At 39.3% G+C, this 22,848-nt stretch overlaps 1 protein-coding gene across 4 annotated transcripts in view; it reads right to left on the minus strand.

The window, feature by feature from the left end:
* Positions 1 to 22,848, minus strand: part of Oamb (Octopamine receptor in mushroom bodies) — a 130,230-nt gene that overhangs the window by 12,387 nt on the left and 94,995 nt on the right. For all 4 annotated transcript variants that reach the window (XM_028181216.2, XM_028181217.2, XM_028181215.2 and 1 more), the window contains 2 exons: positions 19,597 to 19,806; positions 7,083 to 7,225 (listed from right to left, as the gene is read on the minus strand). In XM_028181216.2, the coding sequence (XP_028037017.2) occupies positions 7,083 to 7,225; positions 19,597 to 19,714 (261 nt within the window). In that variant the 5' untranslated portion in view covers positions 19,715 to 19,806. The remainder of the gene's footprint in view (positions 1 to 7,082; positions 7,226 to 19,596; positions 19,807 to 22,848) is intronic.

Genomic DNA, 22,848 nt, shown 5'->3' on the forward strand with positions numbered 1-22,848 from the left:
TTTCTACATGGATACCAAGTTTCAAGTCAATCGGATGCACGGTTCAGTAGCTATAACGGAGCATCCGTAAAAACCACTGTAGATTTATATATTAGTATAGATGAACTTTTCCAGAAAGTTAAACATGAGTAATTAAACAGAATAATTAACATTTTGATTCTCTGTAGCTCGCTAATCAGCAATGCTACTCTAAAAAAAAAAAAAAACTGTTTTACTCTGACTTACCGTGCAATGTGGCTTAATATTTATATTTTTTTTATATTTTTATATTTTTACTAACAATCACGCCATGTTAACTGGTCCCGTGATAAGTTCGTAAAGAACTTGTGTTACAGGTACTAGATAACGGATATAAATGTAAGATTTTTATTATACACATACATATATTTAATATACATCCATAACCCTGGAAAAGACATTTATATTTATCATACAAATATCTTCCCTTGGCGGGATTCGAACCCGCGACCCCCTTGTGTAGTGACCATGTCACTTACCACTACACCAGACGGCCGTACTCTGTGATTAAAACTTCGGTTACGGATTAATTTCGCGCATTATACTGTTTTTTTTTCTCTCTGCCTATTCGCTGGTAGCCTAAAAGGTATTCCAGCTACACCCGGACGGATAGGTGAGCTCACATAGACACAGCCCACTGAGTTACTCGCCGGATATTCTCAGTGGGTCACGTTTCCGATCCGGTACTAGATTTTGCGAAGCACTGCTCCTGCTAAGGTCAGTGCTAGCAACACTCCCGGTTTGAGCCCCGTGAGCTCACCTACACGTCAAGGCGAAACTGAAATAGCCTCTCAAAGCTATCAGCATAGGTAGGAATAAAAAAAACAGTCTCAAATTTCAAAATGGGCGACTGCATTCCCGTTGTGCATAATACGAGAAAGCTCACAGTCTAAATTTTTTATTTTATTATTAGGTGGGTGGACCAGCTCACAGCCCACCTGGTGTTAAGTGGTTACTGGAGCCCAGAGACATCTACGACGTAAATGCGCCACCCACCTTGAGATAAGTTCTAAGGTCTCAAGTATAGTTACAACGGCTGCCCCACCCTTCAAACCGAAACGCATTACTGCTTCACGGCAGAAATAGGCAGGGCGGTGGTACCTACCCGCGCGGACTCACAAGAGGTCCTACCACCAATTTATTACGTTAATCGTCTAATAATTTAATGTTTGTCTGTTTTTTCCCGAAATAAGTTAAATTAACCAGTTACCCAAAAGATGCCGCTGTTTATAAATCTTCCCGTTCTCAATTTAATTATAAAATTAATTAAATTCAACATAGCTTCTGGTCGCATCTGGTACACCCGAAAATTTCTCATTAATTTAAATGATATACGATTTTAATATCGTTCGTTTTACGGTTACTAAAATAATAATAGATTACAATTTCAATTATTCTTTTTATCCTCTGTTTAATGCGTACGAATTAAAAATGTTTGCTACCCCAATTTTATTTAACGCCACACTATTATACGTGATGGCTGGATCGTATACTTTTAAATTGCCCGACATACAATATTCAGAGACTATTAATGATAAACCAGATTCAAGCAATATACCAGACTATCCCGCCATCACTTCAAGTTCTTTTGTCAAACTATAATACCTTCAAATCTATATGCATCTACGTTCCTACTATTGGAACAGTTTAAAAGGATGCTATCATCCGATTAATATACCTATTGTGAAATAATAGTTTTATCAATTTGATCCTGCTGCATCTTACATCATTTAAGATAAAAGATGAGGCTCTGTGGTGTGATTCCTTCGCCTTTCGATAAGAAAAAATGGAACAATTACTTTACGTGATTGGCGTCTACACCTTTAGGGCATAGACATAATAAATATAGTCAGCTCATGTCTATAATAGTTCCAATGAGTGTAGTAGTCTCGTCCGCTGTGAAGCCATTTTAAGGAAATAACGTGTCAGCATGAGTAGGGTTAAATATAACCCTCACTTGCTTCCGGAGTTAGTATGTTGTAGGAAATTTGATCTCGGCTTCCTCATCTCGAATCTAAATTGACTAAGTTACGATTTTGTTGGTTTAATTTTTGATCGTCGTTGGCAGGTTAACACCTTACTCTTCTGATGGTAATTACTTACCGTCACTTATAGACGCTAGCAATGATAAGGGCAAAGGCATGTTTCTCTGTACCAAGTAAACTTATTGTTTTTTTTTTTTTGGGTAGCCGAGTTCACTCCCAACCTGGCGTTTAGTGTTACCGGAGCCCATAGACATTTACAACGTAAATGCCGCCACTCACCTTGAGATATGAGTTCTAAGGTCTCAGTATAGTACAACGGCTGCCCTGCCATTCAAACTGAAACGCATTAATGCTTCACGGCAGAAATACGCAGGGTAATGGTACCTACCCGCGCGGACTCACAAGAGGTCCTACCACCAGTAATACTAGTATACCGGTGGTACCTACTCAATGTTAGTTTTACGAAGTTTCACCAAAAAAGGCGTTTCGCTTCCCCACTAAAACAACCACCTGTAGCTTATCCCCTAATCTACTGAATCTAATTAAAGTGCTCAAGTCATAGCTTTGTCATACTGACGTCTGTCACACTTAGACATATGGCCGAACACTAACGTCAGACGAAGACAAAATATCCCTTCAGCAACGCACCGATAAAAGAGCTGAAAGAAAACTCATCCTTTGTCGACCGTAAATATAATGTACACGAATAAATTGCGTGTCGGAATTCATTCGTGATCGTAAACTTTCACCCGGCATAGACTTCGAACAGAAACTATGTAATCAATGCGCTAGTTTCGTTCAATAATGTTTTGGGTCAAAACAATTTTCCCTGTCAGTGGTATCGTGTCAAAAGCATTGATTCTGCCACTGGGCTGTTTTAATTCGATTTTGATTGCGCGCCACAGTTCATCGAGAACCAGTGGTAGTAAACTAAAATTTGGTACTGTTAACTACTGTTAAGTAACGGTTGGATGCGAATGTTTGGGGGAGGCTTTTACCCGAACGGGGTACATACATTAAATAATTAGGTAATGGGGTAATTAAAACAAATAATAATTAAACAAATTACAAAATAGAATTTATAATTAGAAACCAAATTCATCTAAGTGTAATAATATTTTTTTTTATTGCCTTTGTAGGCAGACGAGCATATGGCTCACCTGATGGTAAGTGGTCACCGTCGCTCATGGAACTCAGCAATGCCAGGGGCAGAGCCAAGCCGCTGCCTACCATAAAGTACTCTCCGCAAGCCTCGTTTGAAGAAGGACATGTCATAGCGTTGAATTATAGGCTAATAAGTTATCAATTGTTATCGTGTTTAATTTGTACTATGCATGGAATTAAATAAAGCTTTATTATGATCAAAAATTGTATGCCAAAATTTTACATATCAATATTCAGATATAATAATAAAACTAGAATAATTCTATACTAAGAAAGCGTGTGTAATATCGTGTGGATATCACACTTGTTCGGTTTATAAAAAAAAAAGAATTATCATTTGACAGAACCTACTGTTGCACATTACTCTATAGTTCCAAATAAAGTCACGCACTCCACAACACTAATATCGGATTATTATCTTGAAAAGAACAATAAATCAAAGTCTTATTTACTGACTAGCAATACACCTTCTCTACTAATAAATATTCTGTATTGATTCAAGGCTTTATTTAAAAGTCAATGATGATATAGTCAATCAGCTAGGAATTATTTTTGTATACTAATAGTTGACACGTAAGGCGTAAGGTGACCGTTTCGCAAGCCGGAAAGAGAATAATGTGGATATGTTTTACTAACGTCAGTGGCAGATGGGCATTATTAACATAAGATCTCAGCTGGGAATCCAAGCCCTAAGGCAGTAAGTACTCTATATTATTTGGCCAGTGCTTTTTAAAGTACATCCATTGAGACCAGCAGTGTGATATACCGTTTAGCTTTGTCTAGTCGTCGTGGCCTAAAGGATAGGACGTCCGGTGCATTCATGTTGAGCGATGCACCGGTGTTCGAATCCTAGGCGGGTAGGTACGAATTTTTCTAATGAAATACGTACTCAACAAATATTCACGATTGACTTCCACGGTGAAGGAATAACAACATCGTGTAATAAAAATAAAACCCGAAAAATTATAATTTGCGTAATTACTGGTGGGAGGACCTCTTATGAGTCCGCACGGGTAGGTACCACTACCCTGCCTATTTCTGCCGTGAAGCAGTAATGCGTTTCGGTTTGTAGGGTGGGGCAGCCGTTGTAACTATACGAAGACCTTAAAAAAGCTCATATCTCAAGGTGGGTGGCGGCATTTACGTTGTAGATGTCTATGGGCTCCAATAACCACTTAACACCAGATGGGCTGTGAGCTCTTCTACCCATCTATGCAATAAAAAAATAACTATGGACTATATTACAAAATGCAAATGCGGTTAAATTCAATTCAGAAGATCGGTATGTAATCACTCAAATTTCAAAAGTCACAAGTGCCCGTCAACACGTCTAAGTCAAACTCAAAAATAGATCGGTCATAACACCCTTGACATAAGGTTCAAGTGATGATTAGCCTACAAGCCGTATACGCTGTCCCCGTATCCACTGAAATGATAGTTTTTTTTTTACTCGGAAAATAGATTGAGATTGTGTGGTGCAAAACATTTTATGTACCAATTTAAATTTTCATTATGAACACGTCTGGCCATCACTGTCGCTGAATACGTTAAATAGACTGATTTATTGTAACAATACGTGCGCCATCTGTTGTGCGCTGTGCGAACTATTATTCTAGAAATATTTTCTAAGGTCAATAATAACACTACAAGCTATCAACATAGCCGCGAACACGACCCGTTCGCACATATCAGGCGAAAGTATCGGTTTTAAAGGCGGGGCAGCCGTTGTACTGTTAAAAGTGAGACCTTAGAACTCATATCTCAAGGTGTGTGGCAGTATTTACGTTGTAGGTGTCTATGGGATCCGGTAACCACTCCACACCAGTTGGCCCGTGAGCTCGTCCATACATCTATACAATAAATAAAAAAATAAATAAAAGATAAATTTTAGTTTTTTAGTACATATTCTCTTATGACTTGCACCACGTCAAACTATTTTTCGCAGTCGATTGCTTTCAGCTCTGGTCTCTCGTCCGCTGTTAGTATATGATGTAACGTAGCGTAGGTAATCCATTGCAAACATCAAGAAACTAATGGGATTATTTAATGAGTGACTTTTTTTGTAGGTCAATTTTTTTTAGACTATGTCCTTTTTTATGTACGAGGGATTAGTGGTGGCCTAGAGGTCTCTCCAGCTTCACCAGGACAGGTGGGCCCGCAAGGGCTCAGCCAGGAGGGGTGGGATTTGCTAACAGCTGCCCGAGCGCCTTCGAAGGAGACCTAACAGCTCAAGGGCAGCTGCTTCGCGAACGAATCTACTACCGGAGCGGAATCGTGACCCGCTGTGAAGATCCGGCGAGAAACTCAGCGGGTGGCGCATTGCACACGTGCGTGTGTGGGGTCCACTTTGAGGTCGGAGTCTCAATATTACTTATAAATTGGGAATTATCAAACTGGACTGCCTATTCTATTTCAGAAATAGGCAAGACTCTGGTGCATAGTGATGTTACTTACTGGTGGTAGCACGTCTTGTGAGTCCGCACGGATAAAGCAGTAATGCGTTTCGGCTTAAAGGGCGGGACAGCCTTTGTACTGTAAAAGTGAGACCTTAAAACTCATATCCCAAGGTGGGTGGCGGCATTTACGTTATAGATGTCTATGGGCTCTAGTAATCACTTAACACCAGGTGGGCTGTGAGCTCGTCCACCCATCTAAGCAATAAAAAAAAGCCCCGACGGCTAACCTGCAAAAACGGGATTGTAGAGACAATGTCCTCTTTTAAATAAAAAAAAACATCGCATAAGACTCGGAAGGAAGCAGTTATAATGCATCCGTAGATTTTTCACAAACAATACCATTAATAATTGCTTAAAGAAAATTATTTTACTTACTACTGTTAATGTGTTTGTGTTTTGCGAATTCTGAATCATACAATAGTATACATTCGATAGTCTAGATCGACGCTTGAAAGGCAAACGTGACTAAGCGACAATAACTGCTTTGTACATAAATGATAGGCAATAACCATATTCGATGCGCAAAAAAAAAAATAATTTCTAGGTCTATTAAAATCATTTCAATCCTACAGCTACTAGCTAGATTCTACTACATCTAGATTCGTTAAAATAAATTTTGTTTTCAGGTACCTACTTCAACTTTAAATTAGTCTACTGTAAAGTTCACGCATTGTCGCTTAGTCACGTTTGCCTTTCAAGCGTCGATATGTTAATCATGGATATTATTCGTGAGAATGTCTTAGATACGTTTTTACTTAAATAAATGGTACGTTTCACTATATTTTATACTAGCGGCCCGCTCCGGCTCCGCTCGGGTCTTTAATAAAAATATCAACGACGTTGTTTTATTTAAAAAAATAAAAGAACACTTATTGAGGCATAACTATAATAGTTAGACAGATGCTGTCGCGACACTTTTTGTAAATAATAATGTGTTCCACAAAGTCGTAGTACATTATTTTATTCTATCGTCAATAGTTTTCGCATAGCATGCGATGTAAAGAATATTTTAGGTAATTATTTTACACCTTGGGTTACATTATTGGAGTTTTAGTAAGGATCCTTAACATTTTTAAAAAAAAATTATAGCCTATGTCACTCGGGAATAGTGTAGCTGCCAAACAGTGAATGAATTTTTCAAATCGGTTTAGTAGTTTCGTAGCCTGTTCAATACAAACAAACAAACAAATATTTCCTCTTTATAACATTAGTAGAGATTTTCGTATGGTCGCGCCACACAATTCGAATATACCTGAGTCCCTCGCAATGATTTTAGAACAAATACTATTTTAAGAGATCCACAATAGCTAGACTCCGTAACTTTGCCGTCTATGCCGACTCTCATTCATGAATCAATTATTGATGGCAAAAGCATATATAAGTATATAACACACATATATACAAAGTTACATATGGACGATTATATTTGACGCACGCAGCATGAATATTCAAATCTCACCTCAAATACTTCCCGCGTCGCAGAGAACGGCAGTACAGCGACTCCCACCAGTAAGTCGGCGACGGCTAGCGACACGATAAACAGATTCGTGACGCTGCGTAGCTTCGACGAGCAGAGCACAGCGGCGATAACGAGACAGTTACCTGGAAATGAAACGTAAGCAATATACCAGCAATTATGACTTGTCCGTCTTCAAACGAGGCTTGTGGGGAGTACTTAACGGCAGGCAGCGGCTTGGCTCTGCCCCTGGCATTGCTGAAGTCCATTGCCGACGGTAACCACTCACCATCAGACGGGCCGTATGCTCGTCTGCCTACAAGGGCAATAAAAAAAAAAACAGTTTAGAAGTCAGCTGTGAATGTTTTCTATAGTGGATGATGACACTATAATAATAATAAATTTTATTTCAGAAATTATTTCTATATCAAGTGCTAGTAATACAAAATCTTAAAAAAGCAGTTTTATTTATTTTACATTGACTATGGCTGGTCTTGAGCCAATATGGACTTCATTCCAGTGCTTCAGTATAGGGCAGCAATAGCGACTCCCTGTACCATGACTCCCTGACTATGTGTCTACCATTTTTTTAACGATACAGCGAATAGCCACTCGACGTTTCTCTTTTTTTCCTACCTAAACTGATGGTCTAGAGAAACCATGTCAGCGTCACCGGGCTAGTAGGTGAGCTCACGGGGTTCAAACCTGACGATGTTGCTAACAAAAACCTTACGAAAGAGCCGTGCTTCGCAGAATTTACCACCGGATCGAAAACGTGACCCACTGAGAAGATCCGGCACGAAACTCAGTGGGCTGCTGTGGGTTAATTTACTCGCCGAGCCCTTCGTCGCAAGCGACGGGTTCGACGAGAACGATGACTGGGACAGTTCTCTAAGAGTAGGATTCGGAACATGAATTTAGTGCACCTTTATAGTTGAACGATTTTACCGTCTTGACACCAGGTCAAGCGGTTACGAGAACTCTGACACACGTGCCCTCTAGACGTGGATACCTCGTCGGGGTTTCTTTACCCTGCACGGAAAAAAAAGAGGTCTATGTCTTAATTATATAGTTGTATAGTTCAATAGCGGTACTGTTGCGGGATGGGTCCAGGAGCTCTCTTAAAAAAAGGAAACTGTGCTTATTTAAATTGGAATTTAAAAGAAATTATACGAAGAAGAGGAAGAGGTAGACTTAAGAAAAACTGGATGGATTGCGTGGAAGACGATATGTGTAAGAGGGGAATGAGAGAAGAAATGCTATATGATAGAGGAGTATGGAAGGAAAAAACATGTTGCGCCTATCCCAAGTGACTGGCAGAAGGGCAGGAGTGGTTCTTTTAAAATCCACTAAAATACAACATAACCTAACGCCTATACAAACAAATTATTAAGTATCTGTTCTGTTATTTAGAGCTCTCACATTGAACAAGTCGCGATTTATTTTGAGCGATGCTCAAGGGCTCCCTTCCTTTGCAATCGTTGAAAATATTCCGAATTTCCGGTAAAATTGGTCACAATAAAAATATAACCATTATAATTGTCGCCGGGGCTCGCATCGACCCGAACTCGTTAACGGGTTTATTGCGATTCAAACCGAATTTTTTCCACGTTTTGAATACGACGTCTTTTTTTTATTTTTTATTTTTTAGTATTTCCAATATTTTGACTGCGGGAACAATCAACGCTTTTTTTTGTATTGGTCCTTTTATGTTCGATTGTATAAAAATAGTGAAGTGGTTTTTGAATGATTTTATGAAAAATTTCAAGGGTATTTTCGAAATCATACAGAAAACGATTTGCAGTAGGATAATTCTTCTTCTTCTAAGTCGTATGAGCTCTTGGCAGAGTGATCGTGGTCATCATTTCGGGTGGTGGTGCGTCTCACCAGACGTCACCATTCCTTGCGTACCGCGACCCTTCTTGTGCACTCGTTGACGAGAAACCCAGTCATCGTTCTCGTCGAATCCTTCGCTTGCGACGAAGGACTCGGCGAGTAAATTAACCCACAGACATAGCCCACTGAGTTTCTCGCCGGATCTTCTCAGTGGGACGCGTTTCCGATCCGGTGGTAGATTCTGCGAAGCACTGCTCTTGCTAGGCTTGCTTGCAGTCTTAGCAACTTCGCCAGATTTGAGCCCCGTGAGCTCACCTACTCGTCGGGCAACGCTGACATAGCCTCTCAAGGCTATCAGCATAGGCAGGAAAAAAAAGTTGACGAGACCGTTTAGAGCTGTTTTTATTTGGTAGGTCCATCGTAACGGTGATCTGCCGCGCAGTCTTGTAACCTCTATCATGCTCTGCACCACAAGGCGCTCAACTAGGTTCATATATACCTTGAAGTCGTCGTGGCATAGAGCATAAGAGGGTCGGTTTAATCATATCGAGCGATGCGACGATGCATATGCTCAAATCCCGCAGATAGATCTCAATATATATTATCCTACTAGCGACCCGCCCTCGCTTCGCTTCGGAAACATTAAAACACACATGAAACCAAAAAAAATAAATAAAAAAAAAAAAAAAAAAAGTAGCCTATGTTCATCAGGGACAATGTCCGCTTCTAATGGAAAAAGAATTTTTCAAATCGGTCCAGTAGTTTCGGAGCCTATTCGAAACAAACAAACAAACAAATCTTTCCTCTTTATAATATTAGTATTATCCTAAGAGGTTACGTAGGTAGAATGACTGCCACAATAAGGATGCTTATAGGCTTCGATAAACGCTTAACACCAGGAGAACCGCGAGCCCGTCATTCACCTCGAGCAGTAACTGTGGTTATTTATCCCAAGTTAAAGCTCGAATTTGCTGACCTCATGGCTGACCAAGCCCAGTTAACAATAGATAAGCCGTGAGGGCGTTTTGTAAATAATCCATGTATTAATACATTAAATCAATAAGTAAAACATTACAAACACTACCATGTATTTGACACACACACACGCATATATACTCTTGTTTATTGTTAATCTGTCGTCTAATTGAGAATAGATTAATATTGTTTGCCCTTAATATTACTTTTATATAGTGTAGTTTTGGCGAAGTTTTTGATTATAGAAGTATAATTATGGTCTTTAACAATACCTTAATAACATTCAAACTTACAATTTAAATTAATTATGGTCCAATTTCGACCACTGGGCGATCACTAATAAATACATATAAATTATAATCGCCTTTTTATTACCAGCCTAGAATGGAATTAGGAAAAACATATTTTTTGGTGAGACATTTTCTGCACACATTTATTACATTAACACAAGTTAATTCCGCGTCTCGTGTATTCTTATTCGGGACTTAATTGCCTGCTTTTGTTTTGTTTTTATGAAGCTCCTCCTTGTACGGTATCTTTGTAGGTTCCCGCTAATGAACAATCCTGGGCTTGTGCACAATGTGTTTAATAAATAAATGTTCTTTCTGTATTCATATAAAACAAAGAAAAGCGTGAATAATTTATTTATAGCCAATTGAGATGCGACTGGTGAAACATGATAATTAAGAGCATTCGAAAATTCATTATTTAGGTAAGAAGGAAATCGCCGGGCTTTCGTACTTATGGGCTGAGGAGAGTAGGTGACATATTCCAGATTTGAACGGACTAAGACTCTACAGCCTTCAAACCACGTATACAACAGAATCTAACTAAGTCTCACAGGGAACTTCTTTATCCACTAGTGTTTTTTAAATTATCGTTCATGAACTATGAACTAATCAGAAGGTATTATATTGTTACGCCGATAAGAGTAACGCTATCTATCGCCAAATAATCGAACGAATATCGAACGATCTATTAGTATCTAGAAAGCTCGAGAAGTACAAAGCCATCTATTGTCAGATTGCGGAAGCACAATACTAGAAATGTGTGGAATATTCTCGATAATTCTAGGGATTTGGTATCGGCTATAAACGCGTTGCAGAGATGGAACGCAGTCAGTTGGTAATCGGAACTACTCGAAGCGAAGCGGAAGAAACGAACTTTTTTTTTTTTTTTTTTTATTGCCTTTGTAGGCAGACGTTTTTGAGAGAACTGAGAGTTTTAAAGTGTTTTGATGAGTGTTTTAAGTGTTCTAAGTGTTGAATACAGTTTTAAGTTGTACTCCGGTAGAACTTTTATTTATCCCGAACCCCAGCGCGTAACAATATTTAGATCAGCGAATGAAGATTACTTGCATAGTTATTGGTGCTAGTATAAGCCCGTACTCCTCTCAGGTATCATTTCGAAGCAGTCATGAGTTTCGGTTCGAATTAAGGTACAGCCGTTATTCAAAGGAAATTGGACTTCATGTTCCAAGGTGAGTGGCGATATTTGCTTACGGCCCCAATAAACATTAAAAATTAGATGGATCATGCGATCACCCATCGAAGCAATACTAAAAAAAGAAGAAAAACTTTAGGTCTACTAGTTTATTGAGGTTAATTATTATTTATTATTCTGACCCAGCGGGGTATTCCGTAGGATAGACCATTCTAACCGGCGCCATGTAGGCGGGCTCCGGATAGCCTGCCGACCGAGAGGGCTGGTGGTCGTGGCGCCGACGACCGCCGGTCCGGCGTCCCGAGGGGGAGGGTGATGGGAGAGATGTGCTCCGCACTAAACGCTTCACTTTCCCCCCTTTGCCTTTTCATGGGTTCTGTCTCATGCGAGGTTCGGACGCGGGTTGTTGAGCGACAGGAGGTTTTAGTCAGTTCGACTCCGACATGCCCCGCCTTCCATCCCCAGGGGAGGGCGGAAGTCTGGCGATTTCCTCCTGACAAAAAAAAAAAAAAAAAAAAGTTTTTTGAGGTTCTTAGGAGTGGTTCATTTGCACCAGTCGACTTTAGACTAGATATTATTATATCATGAATAGCTGATGCCAACCGACCAGAAGTCAGCATGCAAGCAAGATTATCAGCAATCGTCATAAACAGAAACGACGGCTGCATCTAGTAAAAATATTTACATCATACCTTTTACATATAAACATATTTATATTTTGAAGACATTGTCGAATGTCACGAAATTTGAAAACCCAATTCTTTACACTTTGCGTCGTTTCGATTCTAAGCCATCCTGTATAGTACAATTCAGCACAATTTCCGACGTGCTCCAAGGATACTATAAAATAGACTACGTACTGAAAAGAGAAACTCGTGCGTTGAATTATTCTAAGCACATAGGCCCCGAACTCTTTCGAGTGTTTTTTGTGAGAGTTAACAAGAACGTAGGTGATTTTAATCGATACCCAGTATACGTGATAAACTTTTAACGCAGACGTGTCCGCTTAGTTTTCCGATGTAATGGGAAAGTTGTTAAGGTTTGAATTTTTGCTTAGCAAAGTTTTGGGTCGGGAAGATTTTTGAAATAGTCGCTTGGGTGGGGATCTCCCGAAGTGTTGTTTTCCCGTGAGTGTTTTCTTTTGTTGAGAGGCCATTATTAGTAAATCTTAAAGTTTTACAAAAATGCTAGGTTATATTTTAACAGGTCTTTGAGATAACCGTTTTTGCAGGAGAAAGGTGATTCTTAAAGATTAGATAGATGATATACCGATTGGTGATCCAAGAATCTCTAAAGTCCGATTTTCTAATAAGCATCTTACTGGTTATAAGCGAAAACCTCATCGTACAACTTCTAAGTGGTTTTAAAAACGCCACTCTTAACTTAGTCTTAATATATGCGGTTTCAAAAATCTATTATAATACCTAAAGTTTCCTTAAATTTATTGTCAACTGTCATCTCATGTCCGCAGAATCAAATACACCTCAGAATACGTCAATTTCTTCCACAAGTTCAAAGACCGAAGTCGGCTGCTTCGCTAAAAGTAAAGCAAAGGCAGCTGCCGTTGACAACTCTGGAAAAATATTGAAAAACTTCCGAATAAATAAGGAGTTCGGACCATGAATAGGACCCTTGTTAAATATTGGCAGGGGATTTTATTGGCCGAGGGCTCTTTTGTTATTTTTTTCATTGTTGTCGAATCAAGATGGATTTGGATTAAATATTATAATAATTTGAGAGGTAAGTTAGGTTTTTGTGCGGAAAACTTCTTACTTATTGTAATAAATGTTGCTTTCAAAACGTCATGACTTTTTTGCTTATGTCGTAAGATTTGTTGTGAAGGGAAATTTTGAGTCTACACCGTGTTGTCCTTCTATACATTTGCGAACCAGTATGGAATTTAAAGGGTAGGTTCACCTTTATTTTCTGCTTCGAGGCGGCGTGAGTTCTCACCAGGATGCCTTTCTGGGACCTAAAGGTGGACTCACCACCAATTATGGATAGCAATGCCAACTCCGCGACAGGGGAAGCCAAGTCCCGGCGAAAGAGCAATTAGATCGTGGAGGCTCCAATCTCGGCAGTCCACCCTGAAGGCACGGTCACAGCGCTTAACGAAGCCGTCTGCCGGTCTTCAGACCATTGCGGCGGTCCTCGCGGACTGGGTGAACTGCGAGGGCGTCTCACCTTCAGAATTATTACCAGAAGAACCAGAATAATTATAAACCATGGCGCTGAGGAACCACTGAGGGGTTTTTTTTTAGTGCTTGGATGGGTGGACGAGCTCACGGATCACCTGATCTTAAGTGGTTACCGGAGCCCATAGACATCTACAATGTAAATGCCGTCATCCACCTTGAGATACGAGTTACTAGTCTCAGTATAGTTACAATGGCTGCCCCACCCTTCAAACCGAAACGCATTACTGCTTCACGGCAAGGTGGTGGTACCTACCCGTGCGGACTCAGAAGAGGTCCTACTACCAGTAGACTCATTTCAGATAGTGCGTAACAAAAATCATTTTGGAAATATACTGCAGATTATTGCAATTAAATAAACTATTTTCCGATGATGAATATTAAAAGAGAATTCTGTATCACATAGAATAATTATCACAGCGATAGAAATAAAACTACCCTGAGAGTTGTTTATTCATTTTTCTGGACAGAAGCAATGAAAGTAATAGACGATAGTTGCCCTGAATCTCTCTGGCTTCCCCGCACACGTTAACTAATAAGGGTACTCAATTCGAAGCGGACAGCTCGCGTGATCGATAAGAAAGTTTGACAAATCCAAATAAAAGTTGTCAAGAGTTATGGAAGTTCTTCGTTAGAAACGAGAACGACCGTCTTCTGTTGGACGCTCTACAAAGCGGGCGTTGCGTTATTTGTTTGATTGTTAAGTTAAGTATTATCAGATGAGCTTCTTGATTGTAGATACACTAATATCGGAAAAGATCTTGCGATATTTTTAAGTCTTGCAATATTATATTATGTAACTGGTGGTAGGACCTCTTGTGAGTCCGCACGGGTAGGTACCACCACCCGGCATATTTCTGCCGTGAAGCAGTAATGCGTTTCGATTTGAAGGGTGGGGTAGCCGTTGTAACTATACTTGAGATCTTAGAACTTATATGTCAAGGTGGGTGGCGTATTTACGTTGTAAATGTCACTTAACAACAGGTGGGCTGTGAGCTCGTCCACCCATCTAAGCAACAAAAAAAATTAATAGTAATGTAAATTATACTGATAAGATTCGCTTCAAAAAAAATCTTTATTATTCAAATACTGCTAATTTCTCGAAGTGGTTTGTGGTCGTCGTGGCCTAACGGATAAGACGTCCGGTGCATTCGTGTTGTAGCGATGCACCGGTGTTCGAATCCCGCAGGCGGGTACCAATTTTTCTAATGAAATACGTACTCAACAAATGTTCACGATTGACTTCCACGGTGAAGGAATAACATCGTGTAATAAAAATGAAACCCGCAAAATTATAATTTGCGTAATTACTGGTGGTAGGACCTCTTGTGAGTCCGCACGGGTAGGTACCACCGCTCTGCCTATTTCTGCCGTGAAGCAGTAATGCGTTTCGGTTTGAAGGGTGGGGCAGCCGTTGTGACTATACTGAGACCTTAGAACTATATCTCAAGGTGTGTGGCGCATTTACGTTGTAGATGTCTATGGGCTCCAGTAACCACTTAACACCAGGTGGGCTGTGAGCTCGTCCACACAGCTAAGCAATAATAATAAAAAAGTGCTGTTTATCTTTTTTTGGAAACAAAATGTTTTGATGTCATTTAAGTTGAAATAAATGTTTCGAATTTCAACTGCTCTAGACGTGTTGATGTATTCGGGGCATATCAGATAATATATCCACATCACATACAGGCTCAAAATACGAAATTATGACCAAGAACATTTTTTTGTTTTTTTTTTCATAGGAGAAAATCGCCGGATCCCCACCCGCGCGGCAGTTGAGGTATGTGGGAGTTGAGCCTCACTAAAAACTCCTGCCGCTCACAGCCGGCGCCCTACCTCGGACCGGGCCAGAGCCTAGTCGGGGCCATTAAGACGGCGAGACAGGGTTGACGCAGAGCACATTACATCCATCCGGCCGTCCCATGACTATGAACATAGGCACTATCTATACTAATATTATAAAGAGGAAAGATTTGTTTGTTTGTTTGTTTCGAATAGGCTCCGAAACTACTGGACCGATTTGAAAAATTCTTTTTCCATTAGAAGCCGACATTGTCCCTGATGAACATAGGCTACTTTTTTTATTTTATTTTTTATTTATTTTTTTTGGTTTCATGTGTGTTTTAATGTTTCCGAAGCGAAGCGAGGGCGGGTCGCTAGTATAGTTATAGAAATGCTGCAATTAGCAAGTTCTTTATGTTGTTTTTTTCATTGCTGTCGATGACAGGTATACGTGGGGTCAATCTATTGGTACTGCCATTTTCTACTGAGAAGCTTTCTTTTAAACGATTATTGAAAGTGAACATGCGTACAGCGTTCCAGAATGAACAAAACGAGGAAATTATTCCGTGATACGTAGTAAAAATTATCTTTGAAAACTGGCTATAGATAAACTGCTCTGACGATATTTGATTCATTAATAAATACAGTTATTCGAATAATTTTTTAGCGGTGGTAGGACCTCGTGTGAGTCCGCACGGATAGGTACCACCGCCCTGCCTATTTCTGCCGTGAAGCAGTAATGCGTTTCGGTTTGAAGGGTGGGGTAGCCGTTGTAACTATACTAAGACCTTAGAACTTATATCTCAAGGTGGGTGGTGCATTTACGTTATAGATCTCTATAGGCTCCAGTAACCACTTAACAGCAGGTGGGCTGGGAGCTCGTCCGCCCATCTAAGAAATAAAAAAAACAAATCAGAATTTTTTTGTATACATCATTCAATCGACTTAAAAATGATTCGAAACATTCAGTAGAACATTTTTTCTAAGGCGAAATCTCTCCAGCGTATACGCGTATACTGTGATTTATTTATTACCCACCGTTATGTTTTCTTTGTAAGTCCCTTGTGCGTTGAAGATCCTTGATAAAAAAACCCTCTAAGAACAGCCTCCATTGTGGAAGCGGACAATAAGTAACATTTATATAAATTGCTGAAGAATCACGTATGATCTTGGCTGTGTGATATTATAGTAAGATTTAGTAGATTCACGAGAGTTTTGTGTGAACAAGCACGCAAGGTCACACGTCATCTTCACCCAGCTACGAGCTTTCATACCAATCCGTGCGGATTCAGCTACCGGTAATTAATATATTTCAGGTTAAGGTCTTTTGAAGTCGTCGTGGCCTAAAGGATAAGACGTCCGGTATGAATGCACCGGTATTCGAATCCCGCAGGTGGGTACCAATTTTTCTAATGAAATACGTACTCAACAAATGTTCACGATTGACTTGCACGGCGAAGGAATAGCACCGTGTAATAAAAACCAAACCCGCAAAATTATAATTTGCGTAATCACTGGTGGTAGGACCTCTTGTGAGTCCGCACGGGTAGTTACCACCACCCCGCCTATTTCCGCCGTAAAGCAGTAATGCGTTTCGGTTCGAAGGGTGGGGTAGCCGTTGAAACTATACTGAGACCTTAGGACTTACATCTCAAGGTGGATGGCGCATTTACGTTGTAGATGTCTATGGGCTCCAGTAACCGCTTAACACCAGGTGGGCTGTGAGCTCATCCATCCATCTAAGCAATAAAAAAAAAGCATAAATTTAAGTATTTCTCAAAAAAAATGTAACAACACAATACGGACACAACACGGAGCATCGATACCGTGTCAGATAATTTCCAGAGCAAAACGGCTTATCTACGATGCTAAAGGTGTTATAAGATTTGGAATGTTTTTACGGAAAATATTTACAAAGTAAAATACCTGAATATCCGATTTCCATTCGGTATTTTCATATCTGAATGGATTATAATTTTCGAATATTTTTATGGACGTGAAAATGATTCATTGTTCTATTTTAGAATAGATTCGTATTTCAGAATCTTTGCCTACATGAAAATGATTTCTCAGTTTATTCCTAAAGTTAGTTTTGATAATGGTATGCAGCGAATTGGCTATGCCCCCGGTATTGCTGATGTCCATGAGCGACGGTAACAACTTACCATCAGGCGGACCGTATTCTCCTCTGCCTACAAAGGCGATAAAAAATAAAAATAAAATGTTTTTATTTATTAATATTCTGTTAGTTGAGCGTTATAGAACGCATTCATGTGCCATGAATTAAATATCTAATATATTTAAATATATATCACAGACTTCTTTCGTGAACGTACGTAATATATTTTGTATGAATCACGCGATCGTCACATAAGACGTAATAGTGCAAGATATATTATTTTTTACGGTTTTGCGCGAGACGTATATACAGTAAAAAACCAGTTTTACGATTTAATCTCCCGTTTTTTATTGTCATTATATATAACACCTTGGACCTTCTTGTCCTGAAGACGAATACCAGAGTGTAACAAACCGCCAGAACTCAAAATACGATTAGTTTGTTCTGTGTGAAATTAAACATAATAGTCTAGAAGTATTTTTTTCGAAATGTTGAGGGTATTTGGCAAAACATTCAAATCTCGACTGATGACACCATAGTCTTTCGCAACCATAAAAAAGTATCTGAAAATTAGGAAATATTATAAGGACAATAACAATGCGAGATGAAATCGTAAAAGTTGTTTTAATTAATTACACCAATTAGTAATATATTACCGTTAGAACGTCTTGAGACGGATGTAGACTTAATTGCTGTGTATGATACTCTATCATTGAAATCAGAGCGCAAGACTTCGAAATATTAACAATGGGCTGAAACTTCCTTCTTAATATTACTTCTTTCTACTTATCCGTACATTAGTACTGCATTAATTATCTAACATGAGCAGAGGCATTAAGTCATAGCGTGAGCTTCAGGTAGCCCCACACTTTAAGCTCCTTTGTTCAACTAAGAAGATAAAATTGTCCTTAAAAGTACCCTTAAATGAACACCGAATATTTAATATAAAACGCGAACACTAATGCCGAATTCAAAACTTGCACTTAGTGAAATTTAAGCTGCAGTAATATAGAGCTGCAATTACATTAGTGTAGAGGCGTAGCCCCGTAGCTCCGTAGCACGTGTTACGCCGTAGTCTCGTAGTATCACTTAGAGGAAATCAAATTAAGCGCTATAGTTACAATAACGAAGTGGCCGAAGTTATATGTTGGTTCAATCCTGAATAGGAAGCAGTGAACTTACTAATTTTTGTATCTTCGCATAAATAGATGTCACTATCCTGCCTATCTCAAATATAATATAATCATTGAGCTAAGGTATAAATAACAACGTAAAAAAATATATCTGAATATTAAAAGCATAGATTATGATAACTGTGATCCGAACTTTTCGAATAAAATATTACATTGTGATAGATTTAGAACGTGTGATATAAATGTTAAAACTTTTTAAAATAATTTATCGAAAACTGGAATCTTAACCAAAAAAATTTTTCACACTAATTGATTTAAAGCATTTTTGAAGTGCAACTTCTTTAAGCGCGTTGAGAGTAAAATTTAACTCGCGACATATTCGTTACGGCTACAGGGAAGAGATACAATTTAGGACGAGCGAGATGAGAAAATAGACAGAGCGTCTCGCGAACCACTCGACTTTGACAGGGAAATTTCTTTTATACACATTCTATTTACGGGCGTCAGCCACTAGATGGCTTGTTATTAATTTCTCACTGCTTGTGTAGACGATAGTAGCTTAATAACTATCTTATATTTTACTAGCGACCCGCTCCGCTTCGCTTCGGAAACTAATTTATTATTGATTTCTCCACTATTTAATGCATGTTATTATACATATAAATCTTCCTCTTTAATCACTCTATCTATTAAAAAAAATTGCATCAAAATCCGTTGCGTAGTTTTAAAGATTTAAGCATACATAGAGACAGACAGATATAGGGACAGAGAAAGCGACTTTGTTTTATACTATGTAGTGATTTTTAATGAAGGATTTAAAAAAAATATTTTACTACAAATTTGTTTAAATATGATAAATGGTGAAGAGATCATTTCTTTTATACACAGAATTCCCTATTACAAGAGACAAGGATGAAAAAATAAAGAAAACCACAATACTACACATCGCAAAAGAAGTTTAACTTCTTCCATGTGCACCGAGTTGCACGTGCACAATTTTTTCTTAAACGACATACTTCTGTTCGAAGACTCACCGGCGATCACGAGTACGTCGATGAGCGCGAGCACGGCGAGGCTCACGAGGCTGGTGGGCTCGTCCCAGCGCACGTCCTCGAGCAACGCCTCACAGGCCGACTCGTTCAGCGAGCGCATATTACGCGCCTCGCCCGCCGCAGCGCGCGTCTCGCCGCGCGTCGCATCGCCCGCTACGAGTCACCGCACCAGACACATTTTGCACCAGCACCCTGAAACAAAACGGACATTCAAACTTTTATTTTATATTTATAACTACAGTAAATTACATTGCTTTAGATATAAACACTAACAATGAACTAAAACTAAAAACCTTAAAAAAAAGAATAATAATGTAATAACTTGTAACGGACGTGACGTCAGCTGCCATACCCTTTTTTTTAACGCTGGGGAATCCATTTACGGATACCCGGTCGAGGGGGGTAAGAGACCGGGTTATGTCGGACTCCGGCGCCTCCAGAGAAGAACAGGGAGAAGAAGAAGACAGGGGTCTTCCTCTTCTCCCAATTCCTGGGCTGCCATACCCTGCTGCCAGCCATGCCGCCAACCCATGTTAACACGCCCCCTTCCGCCACTGCCACTAGCCAAAGCCAACGAAGGAGGGATAGTGTCAATAAAACAAGCCTCGCCAGCCATTTCTACACTCGCTTCCCGCACAAATAAAAGAACTTGTCGTTACGCTGCTGATTTTTTTTGTCGCATCATTTGCAACAAACTAAAATATATTATTATTAAAAGGAATCCCTTTAGGCTAGGTTCTGGTAGCTTTCCCTCTTTGAATAGCTAGACTAATTCTTTGTCCAAGGTAGCTCCCAGCTCTTCGGTCTCCTGTGATGTCGTCTAACCTTTTTGCTATTTCGTTAAAATGCCTTATTTATAGTGCTAAGACCCCACGGACCCAGGGCCTCGACACCGAATGGGACAAAAACATATTCGGAGCCTGTATTATAGCTAAATTTATATGACGGAGGAGGCTGATTCTATGGTATTTTTAATGTGATGACGTCAGCGTGACTGACGCCATTCTCTTCATCATTATCATTGCCTTCCATAGTGAGGGTAATTAGGACTGACTTTTCCAATGAATTCCATTTATTGCATTCTAAGTGTACAGCGATAAAAACAGAGAGCTCCACCTCTGTCGTCTGCTCGAGTCGGAATGTTTTGTGCGACCATAGTCAACGAATTTACAGTAGAAAGTGGGGGTAACTTAGTCATGAATTCACTTGAATACCGTCTTATACAGTTTGACGTGCGTAAAATTAATTAAACAGTTCATGTGAACTATTTTTAGTTAATTAAAAAGAGATGTTATGCCGACATATATTATATTATATTATTTCCGGCGTATTGAATTCTTTACATGCAGCAAGCTATGCTATGTTTTTTTATAAAATTATTACTAGACTTTTAAGTTTCATTTCACACAGAACGAACTGATAGTGTCTTGAGGTCAGGCAGTTTGTTTGACTCATTCGTCTTCGCGATAAAGGTACCCTAACTAAAAGTTAGTATTAGATAAGCGACAATCGTCGTCTAAAATCATCAACCGTAAATATAGGTTTAATTATGTCTCCGAAACCCCAATTATTTTATATTTATTAGGTTATAAAATACAACCGTCATACCTATTTCTGTTTCGGACTAGTTTTAGTGTTTCAATTTGAAAGATGGAACTGCGAATATCAAATAGAATAGAGACGTCCGCCTCTGGTTTTAAAGCGTGTTTATATGTGCTAGAGCAGTCCATCGGATATTAATTAGTTATTCTAATAAACAATGAATGCTCGTTGTCCTATCAAACATATTGGTAGTAGGACGTTTTGTGAGTCTGCACGGCTAGGTACCACCACCTTGCCTATTTCTGACGTGAAGCAGTAATGCTTTTCGGCTTGAAGAGTGGAGCAGCCGTTGTGCCGTAAAAACTGAGACCATAGAACTTATATCTCCAGGTGGGCATTTACGTTGTATATATTTATGGGATCCGGTAACCACTTAACACCAGGTAGATCGTAAGCTCGTCCACCCATCTAAGCAAAAAAAAAGTTACAAAAACCAGTGCTAAGATACGAATAACATAAACCAATAATGGTCAGGAATAACATTGCACTGAAGCAGCCACTTTCACAACGTGCACGTAATTGATCAGCTGAGAATATGTTCGGTTTGAAAAATCTTATCTTATCTTAAAAAATAATAATATAAATAAAACCTACTACATTGGAACTGCTTTAAAGCAGAGCTTTTGATTAATTTTCCACGGTCAGATTTGCAGCACGCCCTACTAAAGATCCCTATCTTAAATATAGCTCGTTCCATGAAGGGCTAACGAATTAATAAATCAGATAAATAACAGAGTTTGTGCTTTAAAAATAAGGACGATGTGCTTCCACAGCAAATGCTTAAGAAGACCAAGGACTTTGATTCGCTGTATCGCTCTATCTCAAGCAATGTCATTAAAAACGTATTTCTCATTTGGTTTTCCTATTTCTATTTTAGCATCAAAGGTCCCTTTTAATAAAACATTCCACTACGGTCTCTAAGATTCAATTTCATTTGAAAATTCCGAGGAGTTTCGTTTCGCGAATTGACAGGAGCACAGAATCAAATCGCAGCAATCGATGTGGTCTATTTTTAGCAGCTAATGATTGCTTACTGACATTTATAATAGTACACGGTTCATGCTTGAAACTGTGTCGAGGGTTATACGTGGGTTGTTGTTTTTAATTTTGATCTATAACACAGCATATCGAGGTGCGAAAGGCTAAAGAGACAAGTTGACAAATGGTTTAAGAGATATTTTTGCAATTCTACAGGAGTCAAATGGCTTAAGAGACATTTTTTCAATTCCTTTTTTTTTTTATTGCTTAGATGTGTGGACGAGCTCACAGCCCACCTGGTGTTAAGTGGTTACTGGAGCCCATAGACATCTACAACGTAAATGCGCCACACACCTTGAGATATAGTTGTAAGGTCTCAGTATAGTCACAACGGCCGCCCCACCCTTCAAACCGAAACGCATTACTGCTTCACGGCAGAAATAGGTGGGCGGTGGTGGTGGTACCTACCCGTCCGGACTCACTAGAGGTCCTACCACCAGTAATTACGCAAATTATAATTTTGCGGGTTTGGTTTTTATTGCACGATGTTATTCCTTCACCGTGGAAGTCAATCGTGAACATTTGTGGAGTACGTATTTCATTAGAAAAATTGGTACCCGCCAGCGAGATTCGAACACCGGTACATCGCTCGAT

Source organism: Bombyx mandarina, chromosome 26, assembly GCF_030267445.1.
Source record: "Bombyx mandarina strain Sakado chromosome 26, ASM3026744v2".
Taxonomy (NCBI): domain Eukaryota; kingdom Metazoa; phylum Arthropoda; class Insecta; order Lepidoptera; family Bombycidae; genus Bombyx; species Bombyx mandarina.